At 41.1% G+C, this 25,844-nt stretch overlaps 1 protein-coding gene across 1 annotated transcript in view; it reads left to right on the top strand.

The window, feature by feature from the left end:
* col24a1 (collagen type XXIV alpha 1) overlaps positions 1-25,844 on the top strand; it is an 87,276-nt gene that overhangs the window by 5,751 nt on the left and 55,681 nt on the right. The window contains exons 2-6 of the mRNA XM_085138859.1: positions 2,240-2,307; positions 8,089-9,458; positions 15,345-15,398; positions 18,869-18,922; positions 23,784-23,837. Of these exons, the coding sequence (XP_084994985.1) occupies positions 2,240-2,307; positions 8,089-9,458; positions 15,345-15,398; positions 18,869-18,922; positions 23,784-23,837 (1,600 nt within the window). The remainder of the gene's footprint in view (positions 1-2,239; positions 2,308-8,088; positions 9,459-15,344; positions 15,399-18,868; positions 18,923-23,783; positions 23,838-25,844) is intronic.

Genomic DNA, 25,844 nt, shown 5'->3' with positions numbered 1-25,844 from the left:
GCTGCCCTGGGGCAGACTGACAGAAGCGAGGCTGCCATATCGCGCCATCGGCCCTTCTGGCCAACACCAGTAGGCGGTAGGTGAAGTGTCTTGCCCAAGGACACAACGACCGAGACTGTCCGAGCCGGGGCTCGAACCGGCAACCTTCCGATTACAAGGCGAACTCCCAACTCTTGAGCCACGATCGCCCAGTAGTATTCCAGAAAACCTTGATAATGTCCTGTGAAGTATTTTGTTTGCGTTGCCTTTAAATCAAACCTTCACTAAAACTGGAGTTACTGCTTCTTCTTTTCTGTCTTCTTTTTGAGCTGCTTCTTCTTATACTTTTTATACTTTTTGTTCAGCTTTACTGGTGACAGTGTTAGCAAATGTTACCTTACCTTAGATTGTAAGACTTTATAACACATGTTCGACTGCCTGATCTGTAGTTCTGGACATTTCTAGACACATCAATGTATATGCACCCTATCTGTATTTTAGTGGACAATATTACTGGACAATCTATAGTTAACGTGAACAAATTTACCTAATTTGCACGACATTTTTGCACAATTTTGGGTAGGAAGGTTTTACAGTGATGCTGAGGACCGGCTGTTCTGTGTTGTCTGCTGTCCTTCCTCTGTAGCTGTCTGGTGGGGAGTGCCACCTAGAGGTGGGGGTCAGTGAGGGTCAAGAGTGGAGTTATGTGACTCTTGTGCAGCAGAGGGACAACATGCAGTATGATTAATATATAACTTACTGTTTCACAAGCCTGTTATAGAATGGAACATATTTTAGTATTGATAGCTTTTCAGGATATTTGAGGTTTTTGGTAGAGGACATCCAACTTGAAACCCAACTTGAAAAAGATGAAAAGGGAGGACTCCTGTGTGAATGTTGGCTGGGGGATTCGCCTCTTTATGGTCCTTGCTTTGCCATAAAAAGCATTAAATTGTTATTAACCATGTGCCTTGGAGATCAAATCCATCATTGTCTGGAAACGATAAAACACGATGCTCAAATATTCTTTTCATCGCTTTTCACTACGTCTTCAGGCATAAAAATGTCAAAGTGGAACGGCTTTTGAAACCGAGCAGTCACATTGTCTTTTAAGGGGCTCCAGCTTTCGTTTTTACTTGTCTCGACTAGTGATATCTACTCAGTATCAGCTACCACAGGAGAGGATGAATATTTTTTTCTTGTGAATGAATCATTTATCAGATGAATCTCTTGATTGTTTAGTGTAAACGAAAGGATTCATGTAAAAGCAGACCTTATCAGCTAATTACTTGACAAGGACTCATTTTATTCTCCTCATCTGGCTGTCTGTTACCTCTCCAGTAGCACTTTTGCTGTCTCGTTGCTCTCTCCTTCTTCTCTTCTTTCTCAGAAACTGACACTATTTTCAGAACCAAAATGATTATAATGTAACTTCAGCTCTCATTTTTTGATGTGATGATTAGATCATAAGCATGTTATTTATTATTTACATAGCGTTAATTATTATTTGAACTCACCTAGCAGTATCAGATCATGTAAAGTGTTTCTTAAACTGTGGCAGCTCACATACTGGGGTGGTTTGGAAGCTGAGCATTGACTATATTGCTTCAGTGAAGTCCTGCTTTGTGTACTTTTATTATAATTTTAAAGACTACTGCAACATAATAGTATTCAGTTTAATTCTGTTTTAGTTATATAGTACCATACAACAACAACACTCACCTTAAGGTGCTTCATTTTGTAAGGTAATAATACAGAGAAAACCCCAGAAATTAGGTGACCCGCTATGAGCAAACACTTGGTGACAGCGGGAAGGAAAAACTCCCTTTTAGCAGGAAGAACCCTCTGACAGAACCAGGCTCAGGGAGGGGTGTCGATCTGCAGTGACCGGTTGGGGGTGAATGGATGAAGACAAGGCAGAAGACGCATTGTGGAAGAGAGTCAGAGATTAATAATAACTAGCGATTAAATGCAAAGTGCTGTTTAAACACAGAGAGGTGAATTAAGAAGAAACACTCTGTATGATGGTAAGTCCCCAGTAGCCTCGGCCTATTGCAGCATATCTAAGGGAGAGTTCAGGGTCCCTGATCACCTTAACTATAAGCTTTCACAGCCATGCTAATTACAAATGGCCATCCTCCGCTGTTAGCATCAGTTAGTGTATCTTTATTAAATAAAGATGTGACTGTATGTTTAAAAGGTGTCAGAGAGACAAACCCAACAACTAGTCATGAAACTGATCTTTGTTTTGTCCGTCTAGGTGGAACATTCTCCTGCTCCTGTCAGTATGCTCAGCAGCACTCTCTGGAGAAGATTACGTAGCTCAAGGTAAGCAACAGAACACTTATGCATAACTAAAAGTCAGCATTTATTTTTTTTTATATGAAAGCATTAATAGATGCCCCCCCCCTCTTTGTCACTAGGACATGTGACTCACTGACATTTGTCATATAGACAGTATAAAAGCTCCTGTCTGTACCCCACTCAAATCAATAACAGAAAAGTGATGCTATGTAACTCTTGCAGGGGCCCTATTGAAGCCGATCAGGTGTGAGCCAGGTTATTCACATTAAGTGAGTGGCGTGTCTGCTATTTATTGCATTCATGGCTTGTCAGTGACTCTGTTTTAATATTAGCCTCATGTTACCGGACATAAAAACCTCCTGACTGACATTTCAAATAAATTCCATGTTATATGGTGTGGCGATTTTAATTCTTGGGAGAACACTGACATCATATTGGTATTTGGTGATGGCAGGTAGCCGGGTATATTTGGTCCTAAAACTAAAACGTCTGACTGATACATATCAAGACAGCATGCTACATATTGCGTTGTGAGTTTAAAGTCATTAAGTACAAAACAAAACACAACAACTCAAATGTAAACTTGTATTTCAATGTAGGCCAGACACAGAATCAGCAGTGATTAGCACTCGCTAAGCAATTGACATTGCTGGATCCCCCCATTCAGTGCAGCAGCCCCAGTTCCTGATCAACTAGCTGGATAAAGAGTTGTTGAATCTTTTTATGGCTTGCACAGTAATAGTCAAAGAAGATGTCCAGCAGCAGCTGCAGAAATGGGACAAATGGGAAATGGGATAAATGCAGAATATATAAACTGACACACAGTTGTTAAGAAAAAAGATTTTTCTTCCTATAGCCTTGAGGCGACAGTTGTGATGAATTAGTGCTATATAAATAAAATCAATTTGAATTGAACTGTTACTCAGAAAAATGTAAGTATCGTCAATAAATGAGTCATATACAAACCGATATATGATAACCGATATATACATATGCAAACTTTGGCGTCATTCTTCTCCTATTAACATATTTTTAAATGAAAAGGAACACGGTTACGATCAGAACACATAGACTAGGATTACATGCTTTTTTTAAGTAGTGTATCTTTACATTTACCCTGTAAGCATATCTTTCCTGGAAACGTCAGAAGCTAAGATGAAATAAAACCACTGGAAGTGGCTTAAATGCCGATCAAACTACTCATTCTTGTAATGCTTCCAGTAATTACATCAGCTGATGCCACAAACTCTTTAGGGATCCTAAAGAACTCGTTAACTGGGATCCTTCAGAACGGTTCCTACAGAACTCCTCTAATGTTTACGATGCCTTGTTCATAATACAGCTCAACCACATCACACCCCATTTGTGCTTTTATGTTGGAGCACATACAGTACATATAGCAACAGCGAGTGCACACAGGAATTCCTCTTTAGCTGCTCTTCTGATCACTTTTAACCTTCTTCCTTAACATGCCCGCTCTTGCTCTCAGGGCCACGGCATGCATTTAAAAGCAGCATAAATAACCACTGTACCTTTGTTTCCTCCCTCTCTGTTTTTTCCCCTCCTGCTACATTTCTGACTATCAGTGCTCGCATCTCTATGGACCATCAATGAAAATACTAAATACACCCATAATGTAAAGTACATGGCAGAAATGCACATACAATGAGAAGAGGAAATCTTAGCTTGGCATGTTTCGGCAGCTGTGCCTCACCTGGTCAGGTGTTGGGGGTGAAGTGATATTCATCTTTATTTTTAAACAGAGCAACAATGATGAGAAGAATTGAAGGTGAGAAGAGCTGAAGTTAAAAGGTGATCATAGATAGAGTTGTTATTTTTGCTGGGCTCTGCTCTATCAGTGGATCTATATTGATTTGGGATCTTTTAACTATAATCTCCTCTCTCACCCTGAGTCTGACTTTCTTGAAAGAGTAAAGTCTTGTTCAATTAGGCACTACAGCAATAATATAAAAATATATCATATCCTGCGGTCTGTTCCACTATCTCAGTATTGTCTTATCTAAGGCTGACCTCATGATGAGTCCTCACATAGACTATTTATGTGACTTGTCTACTGCCTCTTGCAGTGTCCCTCCCCTTATTCCATCATGCAACGGCATGTCCCCACGTATCACCCGTGATACGTGATGGCCCGCTCCAAGTAGAATCAATCCATCATAATGAGGGGAGGAGGAATGAACAGACAGCGCAAGAGCACCTTATCTTAACGTATGAGACAGATTAATTGGGATCTCGTCTGACGTTACCTCAGGCAGTGAATGTGGAGGACATCACAGTGAGCGCTCGGATTGTCTGCAGACAATGGTAAATGGCCTGCATTTGTATAGCGCTTTTCTAGTCCTTAAGGACCCCAAAGCGCTTTACACTACATTCAGTCATTCACTCATTCACACACGCATTCACACACTGGGGATGGCAAGCTACATTGTAGCCACAGCTGCCCTGGGGCGCACTGACAGAGGCGAGGCTGCCGGACACAGGCGCCACCGGGCCCTCTGACCACCACCACCATTAGGCATATATGGGGTTAGTATCTTGCCCAAGGATATTTGTCATGCAGCCAGGAGGCAGCCTGGGATCGAACCACCGACCTTCTGATTAGTAGCTGACCTGCTCTGCCACCTGATTCAGGAGCTCAGTCTCTCATATCAGTGTGGAGGAACGTTGGCCCAAATTTGTTTACAATGTTGCTTCAGTTCCTTGTTTATTCTCTTTTATGGGCCCATCATAACATTGATTTTTTTCTTTTTCAGCCATTCCGTAGTAGATTTGTTGCTCTGCCTTGGATCATTATTCTGTTGCACGACATAGTGTGAGGCAATATTGGGTTGTTAGGCAGTTGGCCTGCATTCGGCTCTAGAGTTCATGGTTGACTAAAAGAATAAGACAAGAACTTCATGGAAATCGAGGTTCCTGAACGTTCTTGTTTAGTTTTGGTAAATTAACTGTGCGTTAAGGCCAAACGACATTGGTCCAGAAGTCTTGTGTTTTGTTCAGATGAAACTTTGGTTTTTAACAGGAAGATATTTTCTCCTTGAAACCATTCCAAGCGAGCCATATTTCTTCAGTCTTTTTCTAATTGTATTGTCATCAACTTTAAAATTTAACACACTAACCGGGGTCTATATAGTTTCTCTGTGCATTGCACAGACTGACCTCCAGGAGTATTTATCCACTCCTGGGAAGATGGATTCCACACATTTGTTTGAAAATTACCTCAAGACCCTTCCCAGAATGATGCGCAGCAACAATTATTGATATATATTTTTTAAACGTTTGGCTTTTTGCCTCTATTGGATAATAAATACAGATGAACTCAGGAAGAGAGAGAGGGGAAGACATGTGGCAAAGGGCCACGGTCCGACTCAAACCTGCTGCTTTCTGGCCATGCAGCATGTGGATGCTCAGGCACTTAGCTAAACTGGTGCACTGACTGTTGCTCATTTAAGATCTTTTGTGATGTCGTTCCTCCTTGGCAATGTGTTAACACACCTGAATGCTAAAGACCTACAAAGTGCCAAAACATCTGCTTTTCACAGAGGTGCTCACACTTGTTGCTGTTCAGATCATCAACTGCATCTGATTAGCGGCGCCTGGCTGCTATTAACCCTCTCAGTTCCTATGGAAACAGTGTACTTACTTCAGCATGCTGGCTTAGTTTTTGTTACATGAATAATAACGTGGTGTAATATATAATGTTTTATTGCTTTTCCAATACCTGCTAAGAACTGTCAAATTTTTATTATATCTTAAACCTTAGTGTTGAAAGAGGGTGCACTTTTTTTTTAACCTGACTACAACATTATGTTCAAACATTAAAAAAATATTATTTCCTTGCATCTACATATTCACACCTCTAGAGGTCAAATGCTCAGTTCAGGATTTTCGTATTTTTCTAACTCTTCTAACTCTTCACCGAAGTCTTTTTGATAGCAAGAGTATAGAGCATGGAGCTATTAAGGGTATACAGAATGTTCTGAAGGATGCACTTTATGTCTGTGTCTCCAGGCGTGTACTGATCCCACTTTTTCTCTCAGGAAATTGATTCTGATGCCTTTTCTATATGCCAAGTAGCAGCAAGCACAGACCCCACTCTTCAGTTCTCTTTCAGACTAAAAAAAGCTTATAACACTTTAAGAAGACAATACTATAATATTTGGACACTGGTTTAGTTTGTCTTTTGTTTCCACTCACAGTAATACTACATTAACTGGCCCGTCTATCGAGCTGGTATTCCCAAATACGGTGGAGTCGTTTCTTCAGTGGAACGTAGTTTGTCAAACTGCTGCTGAGATCTAAACACTGAACGCTTCTGTGTGACTGCTGTCTTCTTCTGCCAGTGCACTAACAGATACCTCCATGCTTTCTCTTGCATGTACACAAATAAGTGAGGCCATCATTTGTAATTCAGTTGATATTTAAAGTTGAAATCTGTGTGCAGCATCCTTTAATCACAATCATGTACTGACATGTATGATCGCCAGTTTGCTGTTTTCTTGAATGCAAAGCTCGACAGAATGTGCTCTGTATGCAAGTTCAAAAAGGAGGAGGAGTTTCCTGTATTCTTTTAAATGTTTTTTAAAGTTTCCTGTATTCTGCTTACATGCTTATCTTGCCCCTGCTTCTCATCTGGGCTACAGCTGCATTTCTGTTGCTTGAAAAACATGGATTGGATCATTGCTGACATTGTTACATGGCCTTAATAGCTCACTAACTTTTCTTAGTCATTTAACCTCAAAAAGAAAATAACTCTTGTCCGGTCCCAGTTTGGGTTCAGTACAGGCAGTATCTCTAGTTAGGGCTGGATCAAATGACCCCAAAAGCATCTGTTAGTTCCGCTGCTGCAGGCTCTGGATGCTGGGACACTTCCAATGATGTGATAAGCACTTCTTCTCCAGTCCCTTCTTTTCACTCCTGATGCGTTTGTATGCCACTGCTGCAGTCATTAACTTGTGTCTCTCTTGTGTTTTAGCCTGATTATTTGGTCAAAAAAAAAAAACCAAAACAGTTTTGTAACATGTTTAGGCATCTATAGAAGATTTTCATCATTTCATTTTTATTTGTGAATCTGTAAATGCGAATGCCAATATTTTTCTCAGTATTATTAAAAGAGAGAACTATCAAGGTTTGCATTCTTAAATAGTTTTGAAAGGAATAATATATAAAAAAAGAGAGGCTGGCTCATATAGGACTTAAAACTGATACCGATATTTGATGATATAATAAATCAGATTTTTCGATATACTGGCCAATAGCATTTTTTCCCCTTTTTGTACTGACACACAAAGCATGAAAACGTTTTATTAACATTTGTTAAGTTAATTTTTATTTGTGCACGCTCTACCCAACTCTGCTCAGATCAGCTACCAACAGGGACGTTGCAGAGTGCCCTCTGGTGGTCAGATTACACTAAATCAGCACTGATAACATGGTTAAAGACTCATCATCCCGTTTTTTCTTTACTTTTAGCCCGCCATCCAATTTAAGGGTTATGCCACAGCTGCCCTATATTAAAAGTTTTGGTAATTCCTTTATGTTTTTATGTAATAACATAAAGGACTGCAAGCTTGTCTACTGCAAGCTTGAAAATATGTTTTTAATACTAAAATATAATTGTTGTTATCTATGAACTTCCAAATTTACACTTTTACAAAAAAACAGAAAAAAGTACTAAAGCAAAGTGTTACTTTTTGAAACATTTTTGTGATTTGTACATTTTCATAAAATTGTGCAATTCATTCTCAGCATATTAATCTTATGCATATTTCTGTCTCTGTCCTTTAGGAGTGGATATCCTTTATCGATTGGGGCTTACAACTCAAAGCCACACAGACGATACCTACGAAAGGACAAGCTCACAGCCTCCCACTTATGCAAATGTTCCCTCACCTTTCGATGGCCCCTTTTCTGGATATGGGGTGTTGCTCGACTCAAACTCCCTCTATGAGGCGCCAGTGCCCAATCTATTCCCTTCAGAATTTGGCGAAGAGTTCTCCGTTATAGTTAGCCTAAGCTCCTGGCGAGCAAACAATGCATTTCTTTTTAGTATCAAGGACGGGAGGGACCGGTTGCGTTTTGGCATTCAGTTGCTGCCACGCAGAGTGGTGGTTTATACTGCAGAGAAAGCCTCCATCTACTTCAACTACAACTGGCAGGATGGGCGCCTGCACCCTTTTGCTGTTGGGGTTCGTGCACGTTCAGTGTCCTTCTATGCAAATTGTGGAGGGGTGCAGCAGTGGGAGCAAACCCTGGGGAGATCTCAAACACTGGGGGAATCTGGGGGTGTCTTCACTCTGGGAAGGATGAACTCCAAGGCGGCACCATTTAGTGGTCAAGTCTGCCAACTGGATATCTATCCCTCAGCCCAAGCTGCCGCGCACTACTGCAAATATCTTAAAAAACAGTGCCGGCTGGCCGACACTTACCGATTACATTTCCCACATTCTGATTCGGATATTGTGGTGAATGACCCCCCTTCTAGCCATTTGACAAAGTCTCTTCTTGGAGTAGCAGCTACTCAAAATACACCCGTCGGATCTACAGCAGCCATTAAACTATCCCCAGATCGTTTGGTCACGCAATATTCAACTCTGAGCCCACCAATACGACCTCATCTGGGGGACCAAGAAAACATTTCCACATTGAAACCATTATCCCACTCTGCCACATCATCACTCCAGCTTTATAGCCCCACCGTAACTACGCCAAGTAGTCAAGCAGCTCTGGGTTTTGCCTATAGCACAACAACCACCACTACCAAAAATGTGTTGGCTAAAGACACTACACCCCAGGAGGACTCTGAAAACAGCACAGAAGAAGAGAGAAATTCCAGAAAACAGCCAAGTCCGGATGCCACTACAGGTGTTGTTTCCCTGGTCAGACAGAGCCAACTAAAGGAAGAACTCAGGAACAACTCCATCACAAGCTCTAGGGACTCTGGCTCCACAAGCCAAAATTTCCCAGAGACTCATCTGAGAGCCAACAGCACTACTTTGTACAGGGAGAATCAGGTGGACACCTCAGAGCAGCATGATTTGGATGGCAGCTATGATGACGTAGACATGGGAGAGTATGATTATGGATACGAGGAGCCAGAGTTCTTCTATGACTACCAAGATGGTTTACATGGCCCCAAAGGAGAGCCTGGTCCTCCGGTAAGTGACTGAATTTATGAATCACAAGCAGAGAATTAGTGCTTATAGAGAGCACTGATGTGCAAACCAGTGCATTGCTATATACATAGCAATGCACTGGTTTAGGGTAAAATTCAGAGTGAGCCACAATGTGGCTTGATTACACTCAGGAGACATGCAAAATGTTTTGGCTGTGAAATGTAGTGATTTAAAGGTGATTGCATGTCCAAGCAGTGTGCTTTTTTTCCCCTTTGTCAAGTTGTTAAGTACTGCTAGGTATTTTTGCTCTTATGTCAGAGGATAAATCTTTGGAGGACTGGAGCTATACCCCGGGATTTAAAAGAAAAAAAAAGCACTTGATCCAGGCCATGATGTAAGCTAGTGGCTTTGGACACACTTGTAGTTCATGAGTGTGGCTTATGTTTCCATGTGTGAGATGTGTGAGGCATTCTTGGTGCTCGGTATAAACATGTAGTGATGCAGAATGCCTGGATTCATCTTTCCGTACTTGCAGCGCCTGCAGACCTGTAGGGAGAGACACATCTTATCCAGCATCGTTGTTGCAATTTATCTACATGTCCCAGAGCCTAATTGAGCTATACTGCGATATTTTGTCAAAATTACACTCCCATGCTGCTATACTTCATTCTCAATAATGTTTTGAGGGAAACATATTTTGTCCATATCATCTTCGCGCTCTCCTACCCTTGTTTCCTTTCAGGAGACCAAACATTAACCAAATGTTATGACTCTCGTACCCAAGGGAATGGATGAGAATCTTCTAACATGGTTAACATTGTCTCATGACTTGAGATGTGCTTCCAGTGTCCTGTCATGGACAGGCTCTTTTCTTGGAGAGTAACTGAAATTGCCTTAAAACAGAATTAAAGATGGACTTTAGTTCTATGGGAAAATCATTTTTGGAGGCATAATCGAGCATTGTGAACATGACACAGTTTAAGCCACAGGGCTTTTTCCAGCGGATCGTATTTTGGCAAAAATGTTTAATTAGCCACAATGTTTGTCCTTCGGTGCTGTTATCTTTGACAGTTTGTGTGTCTTGGCTACTCTGACCGCTTAGATGCAGGCATGTTTTGAATGCTGGGTCAGCTGAAGGTCAGTGGCTAGCTCTTTGTTTGAACTTGAAGACAAGCTGGCCTGTTTCCTCAAGGGAAGTATTTCACAGTTTTTCAGCCACATAACTGGACGAGTACAGGTGGCCTCCTGCACTCTATTTAATTTGTGCTTTAGCATTTTTGCACTCTTTTTCATTAAGAAAATTCAAAACAAGCAAAGAAGCAGCAGAAAGCGTGTCTTACTTTCCCCTTTGTCTATAATATGATGTATATGATTTCTTTTACTCACAGTGACAAAAAAAAATAAATGACTTACTGCTTCAATATTGGCCCAATTTAATGACACAACATTATGAGTAGGTTGACCCCACTGCAAAAGTCATGCCCAAGCTCTGAGGACTGATTGGAGCTTATCATTTTTAGCGTTCTCTGAAGTTTCAGAAGGAAACCAAGTTTTTCACTGGCAATAAAAGCACTTTGAGAATATTAGGAGTTTGCAGTTATTTCAGTTTGAGTTGTGCAAGTTTGGACTACTCTGCTGTTAGAGGTTATTTGAAAATGAGACTGTGATTGCCAGTCCTCTGTGAAACAATGAGCTAATATAGTAACATGGAACTCCACAGCACGTGTCGGAAGTTAATGTTGTCTTGACTACTATACTTGGACTTTCATCATCTTTACACTTCACTTCTCTGTAGAGCTTGGGTGTCATGAGCACGTAACAAAGGCCCCTGCTTTCTGCAACACGTATGGATGTGGGTTGTTGCGCATGGAGTAGGCTGTGGATTGCATTGTTTTTGTAGCTCATTCTGAATTAGGATGTAGCTTTGTTTAGTTAAGTGGGCCACGGGGTTGGCTGGACTTTGGCTGAGCTAAATCACTGTCAGTTTTGCTACTCCTTTGCCTATGACCTTAAGATGATGTTGCATGAGATAAGCCCTTTTATTCTAGTATTCCCAGAATATTTTACTTCCATACGAACGTCCTTGGTCCAGGCTTTGCTAAAAAACAAAAAAAAATCAACAAAAAACCTTTACTGTATTTTTCGGACTATAAGGCACACTTAAAATCCTTTAATTTTCTCAAAAATCGACAGCGTGCCTTATAATCCGGTATGCCTTATGTATGAATTCTGGTTATGCTTACTGACCCCAAACCAGTCTTATGTGGTACATGGCGCTCAAAAATCTGCCGAAAAATGTTTTAGTATGACTTTGGTAAGCTATGAACCTTGATGGATTGTTGGAGCATTATGGCTACCATAGTCAGGAGCCTCGTGGAGTAACCCGGGTCAAACTCAGGTCCCAAAGTCAAATGAACACTGCGGCATCACTGAGAGTTAAAAACTGTCTAGATTCTTTCATGAAATGAAAACAGAATTGATTAAACTTAACAGAGTTAGGAGTTAGCAGGAAGTTAGCTCGCTAGTTTCCACCTAAACATGACATTGCATGTTCTGACTGAGAGATTTGTGAAAAAATTTTAACGTACAGCTCTGCTATCACTTGAGACATAAATGAAGACAGAAAACTAAACAACAGTGACGTTTGTAGGGTTACTGAAGTTGGACTTACTGGTATATAATGATGAGCTGCTAGCGACACAGCTATGTTAGCATAACATAAACACAGTGAAGCTGGAGGATGAACGCTAACCTTTTTCCACTCGATAAAAATTAACATGAAGGTTCCTGATGGTTAGAGACAAATGCAATCGCATGGCAGGATGCTGTAAACGGACCAAACTTCAGTCAGGAGAACAACTGAGATTATTCATCCACAATACGAGGTTAATCATTAATATACTGCAACAACATGGAATAGAGCAGCTGCGAGAGAATTCAACATTAATGAATCAATGGTGCGGATGTGGAGGAAGCAAGAAGAATGAGTTGAGTAAAGTTTGACTTATCTGACTGTTTTGTTTCGCTTAATGCGCCTTATAATCCAGTGCGCCTACAGTATATGTTTAAATGGCAACGTGCTTTTATAATTTCTTTCTGCTCACATCTCTGGTTTGCTAACTTGGCCTCACATGCTGATCGTCACCGGCTGACCTTTCTAGAAAAACAGCACTCAACAGCACCATCTGGTGGTCTGATAAAATGTACACTTTATATTTGTTGCGCATGTAAGATATTGATATTTGGTGTCTTTATGCTTATACGGTATTGCAATGTAAAACACTGAAATGCTGTTATACTGTTCTGCTTTCATGTGTTTGATTGACCTGAACAGGTCACTGGTTGTGTCCAATGTCTCTTTATACATTTTTTTTTTTTTGCCTCAGCTATTCCATGTGTTAATATTGAAATATATGAAAGTTGAAATCAAAGCTGATGCTTGGTTTTTGTATTTATCAGGTCCAGCTTATCCCAAATAGCTCTAAGAAATTAAAAAAACAATCCCAAAACAAGAACTCAAGTCTCAGGACATTAAAGGAATCTCACCAAATCTTCATTTATTTTATTTATTCATTTATTATAACTTTATTTATTCAGGAAAAATGACTCTTTGAGATTCTAATTTTCTTTTATAAGAGTGTCCTGGCCAAGAAAGACAGCAGTATAAACAAAAGACTTGCATAAACTATAACAAAAACATACACAAATACACAAAAAATTGTTTTCACTGAAATACAGCCAATAAAAAAATAAAATACAGGACTGGAGTGAAATTCACTCATTTATTTCCTCCTTCCCCTTTGAAAGTAAGTTGCTGTGTGTAAACAACGTACATTGGTTTGTGTGAATCAACTCAACTTTATCGCACGCAGTTAAAAAGAGTTCTTCAAAAGAAGATTCATTTTGCCCTTCAACTTTCAAGAAAATTGACCTTTTCACTGGACACAGTGGAATATTTGACCCCTATCTTGGCAGCACAGATGAAGCCTTTGAATACGGTCATTTTAGTCGATCAGTGCCTCCGTTTCTTTAGGCCCTGTTGTTGTGGTGAAGGCGGTGGTGTGCTCACACTTTCCATGTCTCTGTATGTGGGAGTCTGGAAGAACAAACAGCTGTTTCTTTATTTATGTATCCCTCTCTGCCCATCTACTTCTCTGACAAGAGATGCTCCAGAGTGCCCTAAAAACACTGAACAGTAAACAGTCTTATCATCTAGTTTTGGGAATATTAACATTGTTTTGGGGAGTGAAGGAAATGGTGTACAAGTATTTCTTACATGTGACTCTGACCTTTTCCCAAAACATTTAAATCTTTCTACACAGCTAAACGGAGTGAATTTAGTGCATATGTCTGGCACACAGCCCTGTTAAAAACTAAGTACACCCTTATTGCTTCCATAGATGGAAAGTAGCAGCTAGGTGCTGCTAATCAAATGTGCTTGATTGATCGATTATCAGCAAGTGTGTGCATCTTTAGCAGAAAAGCAGAGGTTTTGGCAGTCTGCTGGTCTAGAGCTTTCAAGACTACACAAGACCGCAATTTTCCCCATGTTCCAGCAAATTCACCTCATGGCCAGACCTTGCAATGCTCAGAGAAACTGCAAAAAACCCAAGAGCTACATCTCAGACACCAGAGGTGCCAGTTAGCATGTTAAATTTCATGGTTATAGTATATATCAAAAAGGGCTGAACAAGTACTGCTTGTTTAAGACAAAGTCTCTTATTTCTGAAACGAACATGGCAGCACAGCTGGGGTTTGCAAAGGTGTGTTTGAATAAACCAGAAGAATCCTGGAACAAAGTCCTTTGGACAGAAGAGGCCAAAGTGGAGATGCTTGGCCAAGATTAACCTCTTAAGCCCCAAGACTACCTGATCTCCTGCTTTTTGCCCCCGTATCAGGGGGCGTTGGGGCTTAAGAGGTTAACAGCGCCACATTCGGTGGGAATCAAACACAGCAAATCAGCACAAACATGTTATACAGACTGTCAGCATGGTGGAGGAGACGGTGAATGCTGGGGACCTTGCAGTCAATGATTTGACCTTGAAGGCCTCTGTATGCCAAAGTATTCTAGTCAACTGTCAACTCTGTTTGACAGCTAAAGCCTGAGCCAAACTGGGTCATAACAGGACAATGATGCCAAGCACAGCAGCAAGTCTACAACATAAAGTGAAAAAAAGAATGAAGGTGATTCAATGATCCAGTCAAAGCCCAGATTCAGCCTAAGTTGGCAGGTGATATCATGTGGTCATTTGTCAGGTATAGATTTCCTGGTTTCTACTTAAATTTTCTAAAACTCCACACATTTGGCTTATAATGTGAAGCATTTGATAAACAGGATGTAAGAGAATTTTGAAAGAGCACATTTTTTAAATAAATGAACAAACAAATAAATAAAAAAAAAGAAAAAGCTGGCTCTACATTTGGACTGTATGAGCTCACTAAGTTTCTAACAAAACAAAACCTTGAATAATAAAATATCCGCCCATCATATCCTTAATTACATTTGTTACTTAAACTAGAACTGAATGCACATGCTTATGTTTCCTATTAACTTCTTTAACTTCTTGATTTCTAAGCACAGGCAGGATCTGTTGTTCTGCTTCCATTTTGGCCAATTCAATGCTGTTTAGCCCTGTATACTCTATGCATATACTGGATGGTGATTTGGAATAGTCTAGTTGGAGAACACCGGTGTCTGTCTAATAATGAGAATGTAACTTGCTTTACTTGATCAGGACTTTCTTAATCGGGCTTTTAGAGGCAAACATTCGACTCTTTTCTTTAAACTGTGCAGCTCCTACATAAATATGCCTAAACAGTGAACTACATGTTATTGCTTGCCATTAATGCACTGTCTTTCCCCCCCCTCTTCCCTGTCTCTATCTATGTCTCCTTCCTTTCCACATTTCTGGTTTCTTTCTGGTTTAGGGTCCTCCTGGTCCCCCTGGTTTACCTGGTCCTCCAGGAAAAAGAGGCTCTCGGGTGAGTAATCTCTGCAAAATCACTCCTCATGTGCTTTTCCGCTAGTCACCACCACATCTGCGACCGTCGGGAAAGCAGTGCTGACAGACAGTGTTGTGGTTAGTGTGATTAAATCCACTCTGATCTCAAGAGTACTTTGTATACATCTGCTAAGGCTGATGATGCAACGCTGCAATCACGCCACAGGCTCTGGAGGCATCTTTTAAACAGAACAAGGCGTGTTTTATTTTTAGTGTCGGACGGAAGGTATAAATAAGTCATAAATAAGAATAACTTCTTCTTCCCATCTTTGCTCGACCATGCGGAGACGCGTCATCATGGCTAATTTAACTGATGGAATGGAAATACCAGCTGCACTTAAAGAAAACATTTAGCATAATTAAGTTGATTACTTGTAGATTTCAGCACCTGCTTCTTAACCACATCAAGCATTGACTCCCGAGTGTCAGAGCCAATGCATTGATTATTAATGGGGTAAAACCCTGTTAGTTTATTTAGGCGAGTGGCCCTCTGTGGATATACTTATGTGTACATGATTTCCTGGAGTTTAGCCACAGTTTTTCAGAAAGGCAACATGCAACACTCACATACAGGAGTTTATAGTTCCCCAAGATGTTGAAGCATTAGGTCAGATGGCATGATGTTAGTTGCAGCAAAAGATGAGCAAGGTTCACAACTACAGTGGGGCAAAAAAGTATTTAGTCAGCCACCGATTGTGCAAGTTCCCCCACTTAAAATGATGACAGAGGTCAGTAATTTGCACCAGAGGTACACTTCAACTGTGAGAGACAGAATGTGAAAAAAAAATCCATGAATTCACATGGTAGGATTTGTAAAGAATTTATTCGTAAATCAGGGTGGAAAATAAGTATTTGGTCACCTCAAACAAGGAAAATCCCTGGCTCTCACAGACCTGTAACGTCTTCTGTAAGAAGCTTTTCTGTCCCCCACTCGTTACCTGTATGAATGGCACCTGTTTGACCTCATCATCTGTATAAAAGACACCTGTCCACAGCCTCAACCAGTCAGACTCCAAACTCCGCCATGGCCAAGACCAAAGAGCTTTCGAAGGACACCAGGAAAAGAACTGTAGACCTGCACCAGACTGGGAAGAGTGAATCTACAATAGGCAAGCAGCTTGGTGTGAAAAAATCAACTGTGGGAGCAATCATCAGAAAATGGAAGACATACAAGACCACTGATAATCTCCCTCGATCTGGGGCTCCACGCAAGATCTCATCCCGTGGGGTCAAAATGATCATGAGAACGGTGAGCAAAGATCCCAGAACCACACGGGGGGACCTGGTGAATGACCTGCAGAGAGCTGGGACCAAAGTAACAAAGGTCACCATCAGTAACACACTACAACGGCAGGGAATCAAATCCCGCAGTGCCAGACGTGTTCCGCTGCTGAAGCAAGTGCATGTCCAGGCCCGTCTGAAGTTTGCCAGAGAGCACATGGATGATACAGCAGAGGATTGGGAGAATGTCATGTGGTCAGATGAAACCAAAGTAGAACTTTTTGGTATAAACTCAACTCGTCGTGTTTGGAGGAAGAAGAATACTGAGTTGCATCCCAAGAACACCATACCTCCTGTGAAGCATGGGGGTGGAAACATCATGCTATGGGGCTGTTTTTCTGCCAAGGGGACAGGACGACTGATCCGTGTTAAGGACAGAATGAATGGGGCCAAGTATCGTGAGATTTTGAGCCAAAACCTCCTTCCATCAGTGAGAACTTTGAAGATGAAACGAGGCTGGGTCTTCCAACATGACAATGATCCAAAACACACCGCCCGGGCAACAAAGGAGTGGCTCCGTAAGAAGCATTTGAAAGTCCTGGAGTGGCCTAGCCAGTCTCCAGACCTCAACCCCATAGAAAATCTGTGGCGGGAGTTGAAAGTCCGTGTTGCTCGGCGACAGCCCCAAAACATCACTGCTCTTGAGAAGATCTGCATGGAGGAATGGGCCAAAATACCAGCTACTGTGTGTGCAAACCTGGTAAAGACCTATAGTAAACGTTTGACCTCTGTTATTGCCAACAAAGGTTATGTTACAAAGTATTGAGTTGTATTTTTGTTATTGACCAAATACTTATTTTCCACCCTGATTTACGAATAAATTCTTTACAAATCCTACCATGTGAATTCATGGATTTTTTTTTCACATTCTGTCTCTCACAGTTGAAGTGTACCTCTGGTGCAAATTACTGACCTCTGTCATCATTTTAAGTGGGGGAACTTGCACAATCGGTGGCTGACTAAATACTTTTTTGCCCCACTGTATGTCATAGGACTTGGTGCTGTTTTGCCTGAGCCTCAGTTTTGGCATTGCTGTTACGCCAGATGACTGATTCCACTTGAAGGGAAGGTTTTAACTTAAGTCTACATTTTAACAGCATGAAAAGCATCCTTAAAGAAAGACAGACAGGCTTGTAGACCCTAAGAGGTGGCATTCAGTTAAACACGTATCCTATTACAGGATTGTAAAACACATGGCTGGTACAGAGCATACTTATCACCCTGTAGGCTAAGTCCGAAAGTCCAAACAGGACGAGGCTTTGGACCATTATGTGTTGGAAAGCTGAGGGCAGCGCACTCTAACTGTGTCTCTGCTGTTTCTGCACAGGATAATGGACTTTGCGGTCCAGAACCGTCCCCCGTCACATGAACTCCTTGACATGACAACATGGGATAACGAATTACAGACATTGCTGATGTTGTTGTCAGTGCTGTCAACTAGTGTGAACTATCATGCCTGCAACTGCAAGAGGCAGTTCTGGTGTATATGAGTGCTAATGTCATATTAGCACTCAGATGTGTTTGTGCAGAAAGATGATATTGTATCCTATAACAAAGCTGTACTGGGGGGAAGAGGCGATGATTATCATAGCAGCTTTTGTCTTGCTGAGTTGCAATAAGAGAATCTAATGTTTGTGCCATCAGAGAAATTAATTCCATTTGTTCTTTAAGGTGGACCTTAGTTGACAGTATGCACTTTCATTCAGAAGACATTAGGCACAGCACTGAAAAGCTGGAGCTTCTTTTTTTTTAGCTCTTGTTGTAGTGCAGAAAAGCCTGGGAAGCAGCAGGGGTACAGATGTGGAGGAATGCAGTGCATTTATGGTGGATGTGCGAGTGTGCATTTGAATGTGCACATGTAGTGTCATAAAATAAATATATTGTTAGTGCTTATTTAGTGCTTATTGTTACTGTTATTATTGTTACTATTGTTGTTTTTAATATAGTCTAAAAGGGCCGTCTCTGAGTAGAGTCTGAGCCAAGAGTACTGACAGGAAACTGCATGCGTTTGCAGAGCACAGGAGCTGCAGGCAGAAAGTGAAACTAAGTAGAGTGTTTGATTGAAACTTACATTGCTGTGGAACATGTAACTATTCTGAACTCATCTCAAATTGAGCTGTTGACAGCAATGCACAGCAATTTCACGTTTCTCTCCTGTGTCTGTTCCAGGGTCCCCCTGGTCCACATGGAAAACCAGGACAGCCTGGACCACCTGGACCCAAGGTGAGCGGTATTCTCCAATAGGAGAAGGAGTGGGGTGTATAAACAGCACTCTGTGAGAGTACAGCACACAGAGTTCTGGCTAGTACACTCTCTATGGGTGTGGAGAACGTCTCCTCACAGCCACAAGGGGCACCACTGAACCCAACACACAGGCCAGGGATGTTGTTCGGTTATACTCTGCTTTCACACGCTTTTGTTAAAAAGATCTAGCCATATGCTTTTAGTCACCTTGTTTTGTGAAGAAGTGGAAAACCCATGGCTAAGTGCTGGTTTGTTTGAAAAGGACTTGTCACATTAGTGGGTTTTGATAACCATGTCGTCACTGCTCCAGTAGTTGGGGTGTTCGATCCATTGGCTGTGGCTATGGATAAGGAAATAGTGTGTGATGTAAATTAATCGGAAGCTCAGTGATCGGATTTTGCTGTTTTAGCTGACTTTTCAAAATGTACTTTAGGAAACTACTGAAACGAGGAATTGGCTTTAATGCACCATCAGTGCATGTGGGTTATTGTATAAAATGCATTGAGAAGACAGTTGTACTAAAAAACTGTATAAATACACTCAATCTGCCATGTTTTTTTTTTTTAATTCTTATTGGCAGTAGATCTAATCATGCTATTCATCAGTGCGGCGTCCTGATTTCATGCTGTCTTCTCCTGACAAGGCCACACACAGCGTTTCTTGACATAATGGCTAGTTCAGTTGGAGGCATGTCAAGAGTTTGTTTTTAAAGGATAGTTGTACACAGTTGTTAGAGTCTGCACTTTGCGTCCTTGAACATTAAATCAATCAAGCACATCAGCAGTGATGTCACTAAGTGGCTTAGTTATCTGACAAATCCCGCAAACTTATGGAAATTTACTCTTCTGTCGTTAAAGTTTTTACTATATAGCAAATGGCATCAATTATAGCGACTGACGTGCTGTTCCCTGAAGAGAAGAGAGTGTGTGCAAGAGGAATTAAGCACAGCCAGATGTAGGCAAGCATGATAATAGCAGGCCTGTATATTGACACCGTGCACCAGGAGGAGACAAAGGTGGTTGTTTGTTTAAATGATACCCTTAGCTTAGATCCTTATTACCTTGGCTTTAACCACAGGGCATAATTGTGCCAGTCCTGGCTCATTAACCATAGCACTGATTTCATATAAAAAGGGGGAAAAAATCCAACAGAACGCGTCACTGCTAAGCTTTTTCCCCAGCTTAGGACCAGAAACATCGGTAAGGCTGAGCGAGAATGTGGGCAGCGCCATGCAGATGTTTGTAGTGGCTGTATTCCTTACTATCTACCCACAGAGTGGCTGCCAAGACCAAGCAATCAATCAACAAACACTCCCGCTACAGGAGTCAAGCGAAGCATGAGTGGTTGTCCTACTCTTCCCTCTTCATTGCTGATTGCTAAACTTTCCGACAAGCGAATGCCTCTTCACTTTCTTAGTACACGGAGAGAAGAATTATATTTATGAGACTACCAAATGTTGTTTTTCTTCCTTGATTGTTGAAACAGCACAGAGAGGTGGATTTATTCTGTATCACCTCTGACCTTGCTGAGACGCTGAGATTTGGCTAAATTCCACTGATCAGCTATTATGCAACAGCAGGCCACCTGCCGGCTTTCTGTTCTATCAGCGTTTACTCCCACACTCATGTGGAAAAATAAAAGAGTATCTAATACCATAGTGACCGGTCAGTGAGTAATTCTCAGCCCTGAAACCCTTTGCGGAGGCAGGGAAGCGACTGAGAACCTCTTTGTCTCAGTTTTGGAAAACATCTCTTGTTGAAATGTGTTTTGTTTCTAGGACACTGGGAATATGGTTACTGACGCTGAGCCAATCTTACATTTTTGAAGCCTAATCTGAAATGTTATAAAGATAAGCCCTTAACCTCTTAAGCCCCAAGCCTACCTGATCTCCTGCTTTTTGCCCCCGTATCAGGGGGCGTTGGGGCTTAAGAGGTTAACCTGAAAGAGCCTGTCAGGCTGTCGACTTCATGCTCAGCCGACTGTTTTTTAAACAGGAAGGAACCGGTTTTATGATATGGCAGGATTTCTGTTCTCTTGCCCGCTTAGCCTTTGTATGCCTCATTGGGTGTCAGTCAAAACTATGGAAATATGATGCTTAAAAACACAGGCAGGTAATCTTTATTTGCAGTGAGTGTAGACGGATAAGAAAAATGTAAAATATGGGATTTACCAAAACGTTTAAATCAGGGGTAGGCAACTCCAGGCCTCGAGTGCCGGTGTCCTGCAGGTTTTAGATCGCACCCTGGGTTAACACACCTGAATCAAATGATTAGTTCATTACCAGGCCTCTGGAGAACTTTAGAAATGGTGAGGAGTCATTTAGCCCTTTAAATCAGCTGTGATGGATCATGGACACATCTAAAACCTGCAGGACACCGGCACTCGAGGCCTGGAGTTGCCTACCCCTGGTTTAAATGATCTTCTTTTCCTTCTGAACCAAGTTGCGTTGAGTGGCACAACCATCTTTTATGTGGCACTCAGCAGTCTATTATTAGCAAACAACGAATACCAGTCACATTTAAACAGGTTACTTATGCAAAGAGAAGACTAAAATAAAGATATCATGCGTCCAGAAGGGAATTCACAAACTGATTTAGAAAAGGCAAATGGACAGGTACTTATGCAGTTGTGGTAAAAAGTTTACATAAAACGATCGTGGGAGTGAATGTTGTGGTGATTTGGGGCTTTTAGTGTTTGTTTGTTATTTTTTTTAACCGTTCTTTGTCCAGGGTGGAATGACTACAAAATCTTGAATGTCTGGAAAAAGAAATTGCTGCTAAAGTTTGAATTTATTTTGGATTTCCTGTAAAAAGCATTTAGAGGCACCCCCCACTATTATTGAATTAAATGTGCCTTAGAAAGTTGCAGATCAACCAGATGCTTTTTGTAGCCATTAAGAAGCTCGTGGCATAATCCTGGCTGGATATTTGACCGTGTTTCTTGGCTCGGTAGAGTTTGTTTACAGTAGTTGGTTTTGTGGCACAGACTTGCTTTTAAGCACAGTCCACAAATGTTCAATAAGGCTGAGACCAGGGCTGTAGGAAGGCTGTTCGACTGTGGACAAATCGCTCAAGGTTTGTGTCATTTAACCCTAAAACATTTCTCTGGTTAATATCTAGCTTCTCCATGTGGGCAGCAGCACTGTGGACAGTGACACTGGTGTTCCAGGAGTTTCCAGTTCATGGCAGGGCTTGAGCTACCCTGGGAAGTTTTATTTGTGTACAATTCTTGGAATCTGCAGTTTTTTAGAGATACTGCCAATAAGTTTCTGGATTGGCCTTCCTGACACCCATTTCTGGTTGTTTATGTTTGTAGGTTTCCAGTCATTGGAATAATCACACAATGTAATCAAACAGGTTCAATTCAGAGTCAGTTTTTTTTACATTTAGTTCCTCCTCTTACTCGCCGGTATAGTTCAGTTGTAGAAACATTCCTCAATGTGATCTATGACATAAAAATAAATAATGCAAAGAATGGAAAATTGTGACGTTAGAATGAAGCAACATTCCCTTTGTGTAGTTGGAAGCATTTTTTTGTGCCTGTCTGTTCACCTCCACATTTCAGTACATTTGTCTCTTCCCATGTGTGGAAGATAGAAGAGTGAAAGTGAAAGTAAAAAAGAGGGTCTGTCACGTGTGTTCAGCTCATCATGCATGTAAAACACATTTATTAAACTGTCACAAAATATATTTGACTCACTCGTTTTCTTAGTATCCAAACCCAAATATTTTTTCCAGTGTGCAAAATGTTGTATTGTATTGGCTGTTCCCCCTGCTTTGCAGAAACGGCTAACTGTTCCTCATCAGGACACTTTAGCGTTGACAACAGCAAGTTGGAATGTCAGATTAAGTATTGGCGCTAAAAGTATGTGACAGTCTACTGGCATTGCATCTTTAAGGCTGTCTGCTGTCTGGAGAAAATTATTTTTAGTTGAATCACAACAGAAAAGATGTTCTGACCTCAATCTATTTCATACTGGGGAGGAAAGGCATGAGACCTCTGGCTGTTAAAGAGCAATATTGCTGTTCTCTGGAAATCCCTGCTTTGCTCCAGCTGCGTGTTTGGAGTCAACTGTTTCTTTCACTTTAATAACCAACTAAGTAAAACAGACTAAGAGCTACAGTATGTTTTGTCTTCATTAAACCCATCAAAGACTCACAGGTGATGCTGGTCTATTACACAGATATGTCTGTAAGTTTTTGAAAATTGCCTCTTTACACTGCTGCAGCAGATTATAAATAAAACAATCAAGATGTCAAATTACTTATGAACCCGGCTGAAGGTTAAAGCCTCTGACTGTCATCCTACACCAGATGGCTTTGAATTTGGTATGCTTTGCTTTTTCATACCATACAAAATGCTGCATGCAGACCAATGAAAAAAGGCGGTAATCAGCTCCTTCCTTCCTGCCTTCAGCTGATTTTCAGTTTTTAGGATCTAAAATTACTTCTAAATTTCCCAGAATGTATCTAATGAGTCTTTGTTATAAGCCTTTGCAGATGTCTTTTATGTGAGATGAGCATCAACTTCAGCATCAGACTCACTCCTTTACCCCCATTATTGTTTTTCTGGTTGCCACCACCTAGCCTTTTGCTGACAGCTATCTTAAGGGTTCACATACATTTTTATACACATACAGTGTAAATCAGGTAATCAAGCACTGTAGCCTGCATGTTATGCATGCTTTATTCTGCATACTTATTTTTGGACCTCTCAAAATCAGAATCTTTATGTATACTATTTTTGAGGTGTGGTTGTATCTGGATGTGCGTGTCAGCAATAGATTATAAATGCACTGAGTGCCTGACATTCTGACCTTGTGACCCTCTTTCTGTTCTAGGGTTCAAAGGGAGACCCTGGGCTGTCTCCAGGTCAGGCTCCACCAGGAGAGAAGGTGAGGAATCTGCCACTGGTCTCTGTGTCCGGCTCTCTGTCCCTCTGCTCTTTGCTATGTTTGTCTCATGACCTCACGAGTCGTCACCCCCACCATTTCACTTACTGGCAGCTTTTGGTTTATGATGTGGGATTCATTTTTTTTTCAATGTTGTGAAATGATCCCAAAACGTTGACAGTTCATACAGTAGAGTGAGTACTAAAGATTATTCAGCAAGCCTGTAATACTAAACAGTTTTCATTCATGATGATGAAAAACAGATTTTTCATTTAATTTTACGAGGCGTTTTCAGCATAAATTCGTTTTCAAGTACTGCAACAATGACTTTGAGGGTGCGGTTTTCTTTATCCCAATGAATTCATTCTACATTGACTTTAAAGCTTTTTTTATGCATTTCTGAGTCATTTTATTGTCACGGATTTGTCTGACATCATCACGGCTGGCATTTGCTTAGTCTATCATCACTTCTATCTCATTTTCTTCTTCAAACATGATTACAGTAATGATATTCCGGAGAAGCACTGCTACATTTTTTTGAAGTGATTAAGATCCAAACATATCCGTCTTCCCTCAAGTTTAAGGAGCTTTGCATAGCAAAGTATCATAGCTCTCTTTAAATCCTCGCTGGGGTAAACAGATTAATGTGAAGTTTCAGTTAAGACCAAAACTGTAGGGTTCGTCCAGTATTACTTTGAAGTTCATTCTTTGTGCAGTGCTGTTATCACTCTTGTACCTCCATGAGACTTAAAAGATGTGTGCAGCTGCGAGTGTTGTTTCACACTGTTTAAAATTGAGTCAACAAAAGAAAGGAATGCTGGGAGTATTTAAAACACTGAGGAAACATTTTGGAAATAGCAAGGAAATCTTTTTGTTGCCCAGATGCAAATTTAGGGTTAGCAGCACTGGGGTAGAGTCCATCTATGGGCATCTTGACAGTTTGGTGAACATGAAAGTGAAGAAATGTTGCAACAGGCTAGTCCATTTCGCAGAAACCTCATTGCATCAATTCATAATGATACTCATTAGTCTGTATGGCCTTGGATGCTGGTATTCATGCTCCTAATGACATGATGGATGGTTTCCTGGGGATCTCCTCCCTGATCTAGATGAGGCTGAGCGTTGTTGTGTACCAGGAGGAAACCATGGGACGTCTCCACGCTAGCACAAGGCTAACACAGAGACACAGACAATCATTCACACTCACATTCACACCTACAGTCAGTGTAGGATTGCCTGTTAACATAAACCATGCATGTCTTTGGACCATGAGAAGAAACTAAAGCACCTGAAGAGAAGAAAACATTCAAATTGCGCACAGAAAGGTCACTGCACTACCATGCACTGTGATTATAAAAATCGGGGTGTTATAATGAGAAAAAATGCTGGTTAAAATCTGTTAGCCAAGTTAATTTCTCATATGCACGCTCAACTTACCTTTATTTTGGGGGTTTTTGGGTTTTTAAAATCAAAATAAGAATATTTTGATCTCCTCTATATCATTAAATCTGAATTTTCACTGTGTGGGCTTTTCTTGTAAAAGTGATGGCGAATTAATAAACAGATGCTTCAGTCCTTTACTAATAATGTTTAGCAAGAAACAACTCAGCTGTCCAGATGATGGATCACAGTGTAATTTCCTTGTTTACTTTGCGCTGCTACCTCTTTTTGTGCATGTGTAAGTCAAGTGTGCAGTATCGTAACTGAACTCAAGCAAGTGTAAGCTGAGTCTTCAATGAGTGAGCACAGGATTAAACCAAAAATGCTGCTCCCCTCTAAGATGGCCAAGCTCTTGTCAACAGGACTCAGTCAGATCCATGACAGCGACAGAAATAACAGATTTAACAAGTGGCAGCTGAGGTAGCACACAGCGGGATTAGCCGGCCACAGCCACAACAGGATGGACGCGAACAGGCAATATGAGATCCTTTTTATGAGCCAGAACTCTATTCTGAGATGTGAGGAGAGCGATCATGTTCACGTTGGTGTTAACTGATGCCTAATTTTATA

Source organism: Neolamprologus multifasciatus, chromosome 17, assembly GCF_963576455.1.
Source record: "Neolamprologus multifasciatus chromosome 17, fNeoMul1.2, whole genome shotgun sequence".
In the NCBI taxonomy this organism is placed as follows: domain Eukaryota; kingdom Metazoa; phylum Chordata; class Actinopteri; order Cichliformes; family Cichlidae; genus Neolamprologus; species Neolamprologus multifasciatus.
Note: the sequence above shows the minus strand (reverse complement) of the source record. Positions and strands in the feature narration are given on the sequence as shown.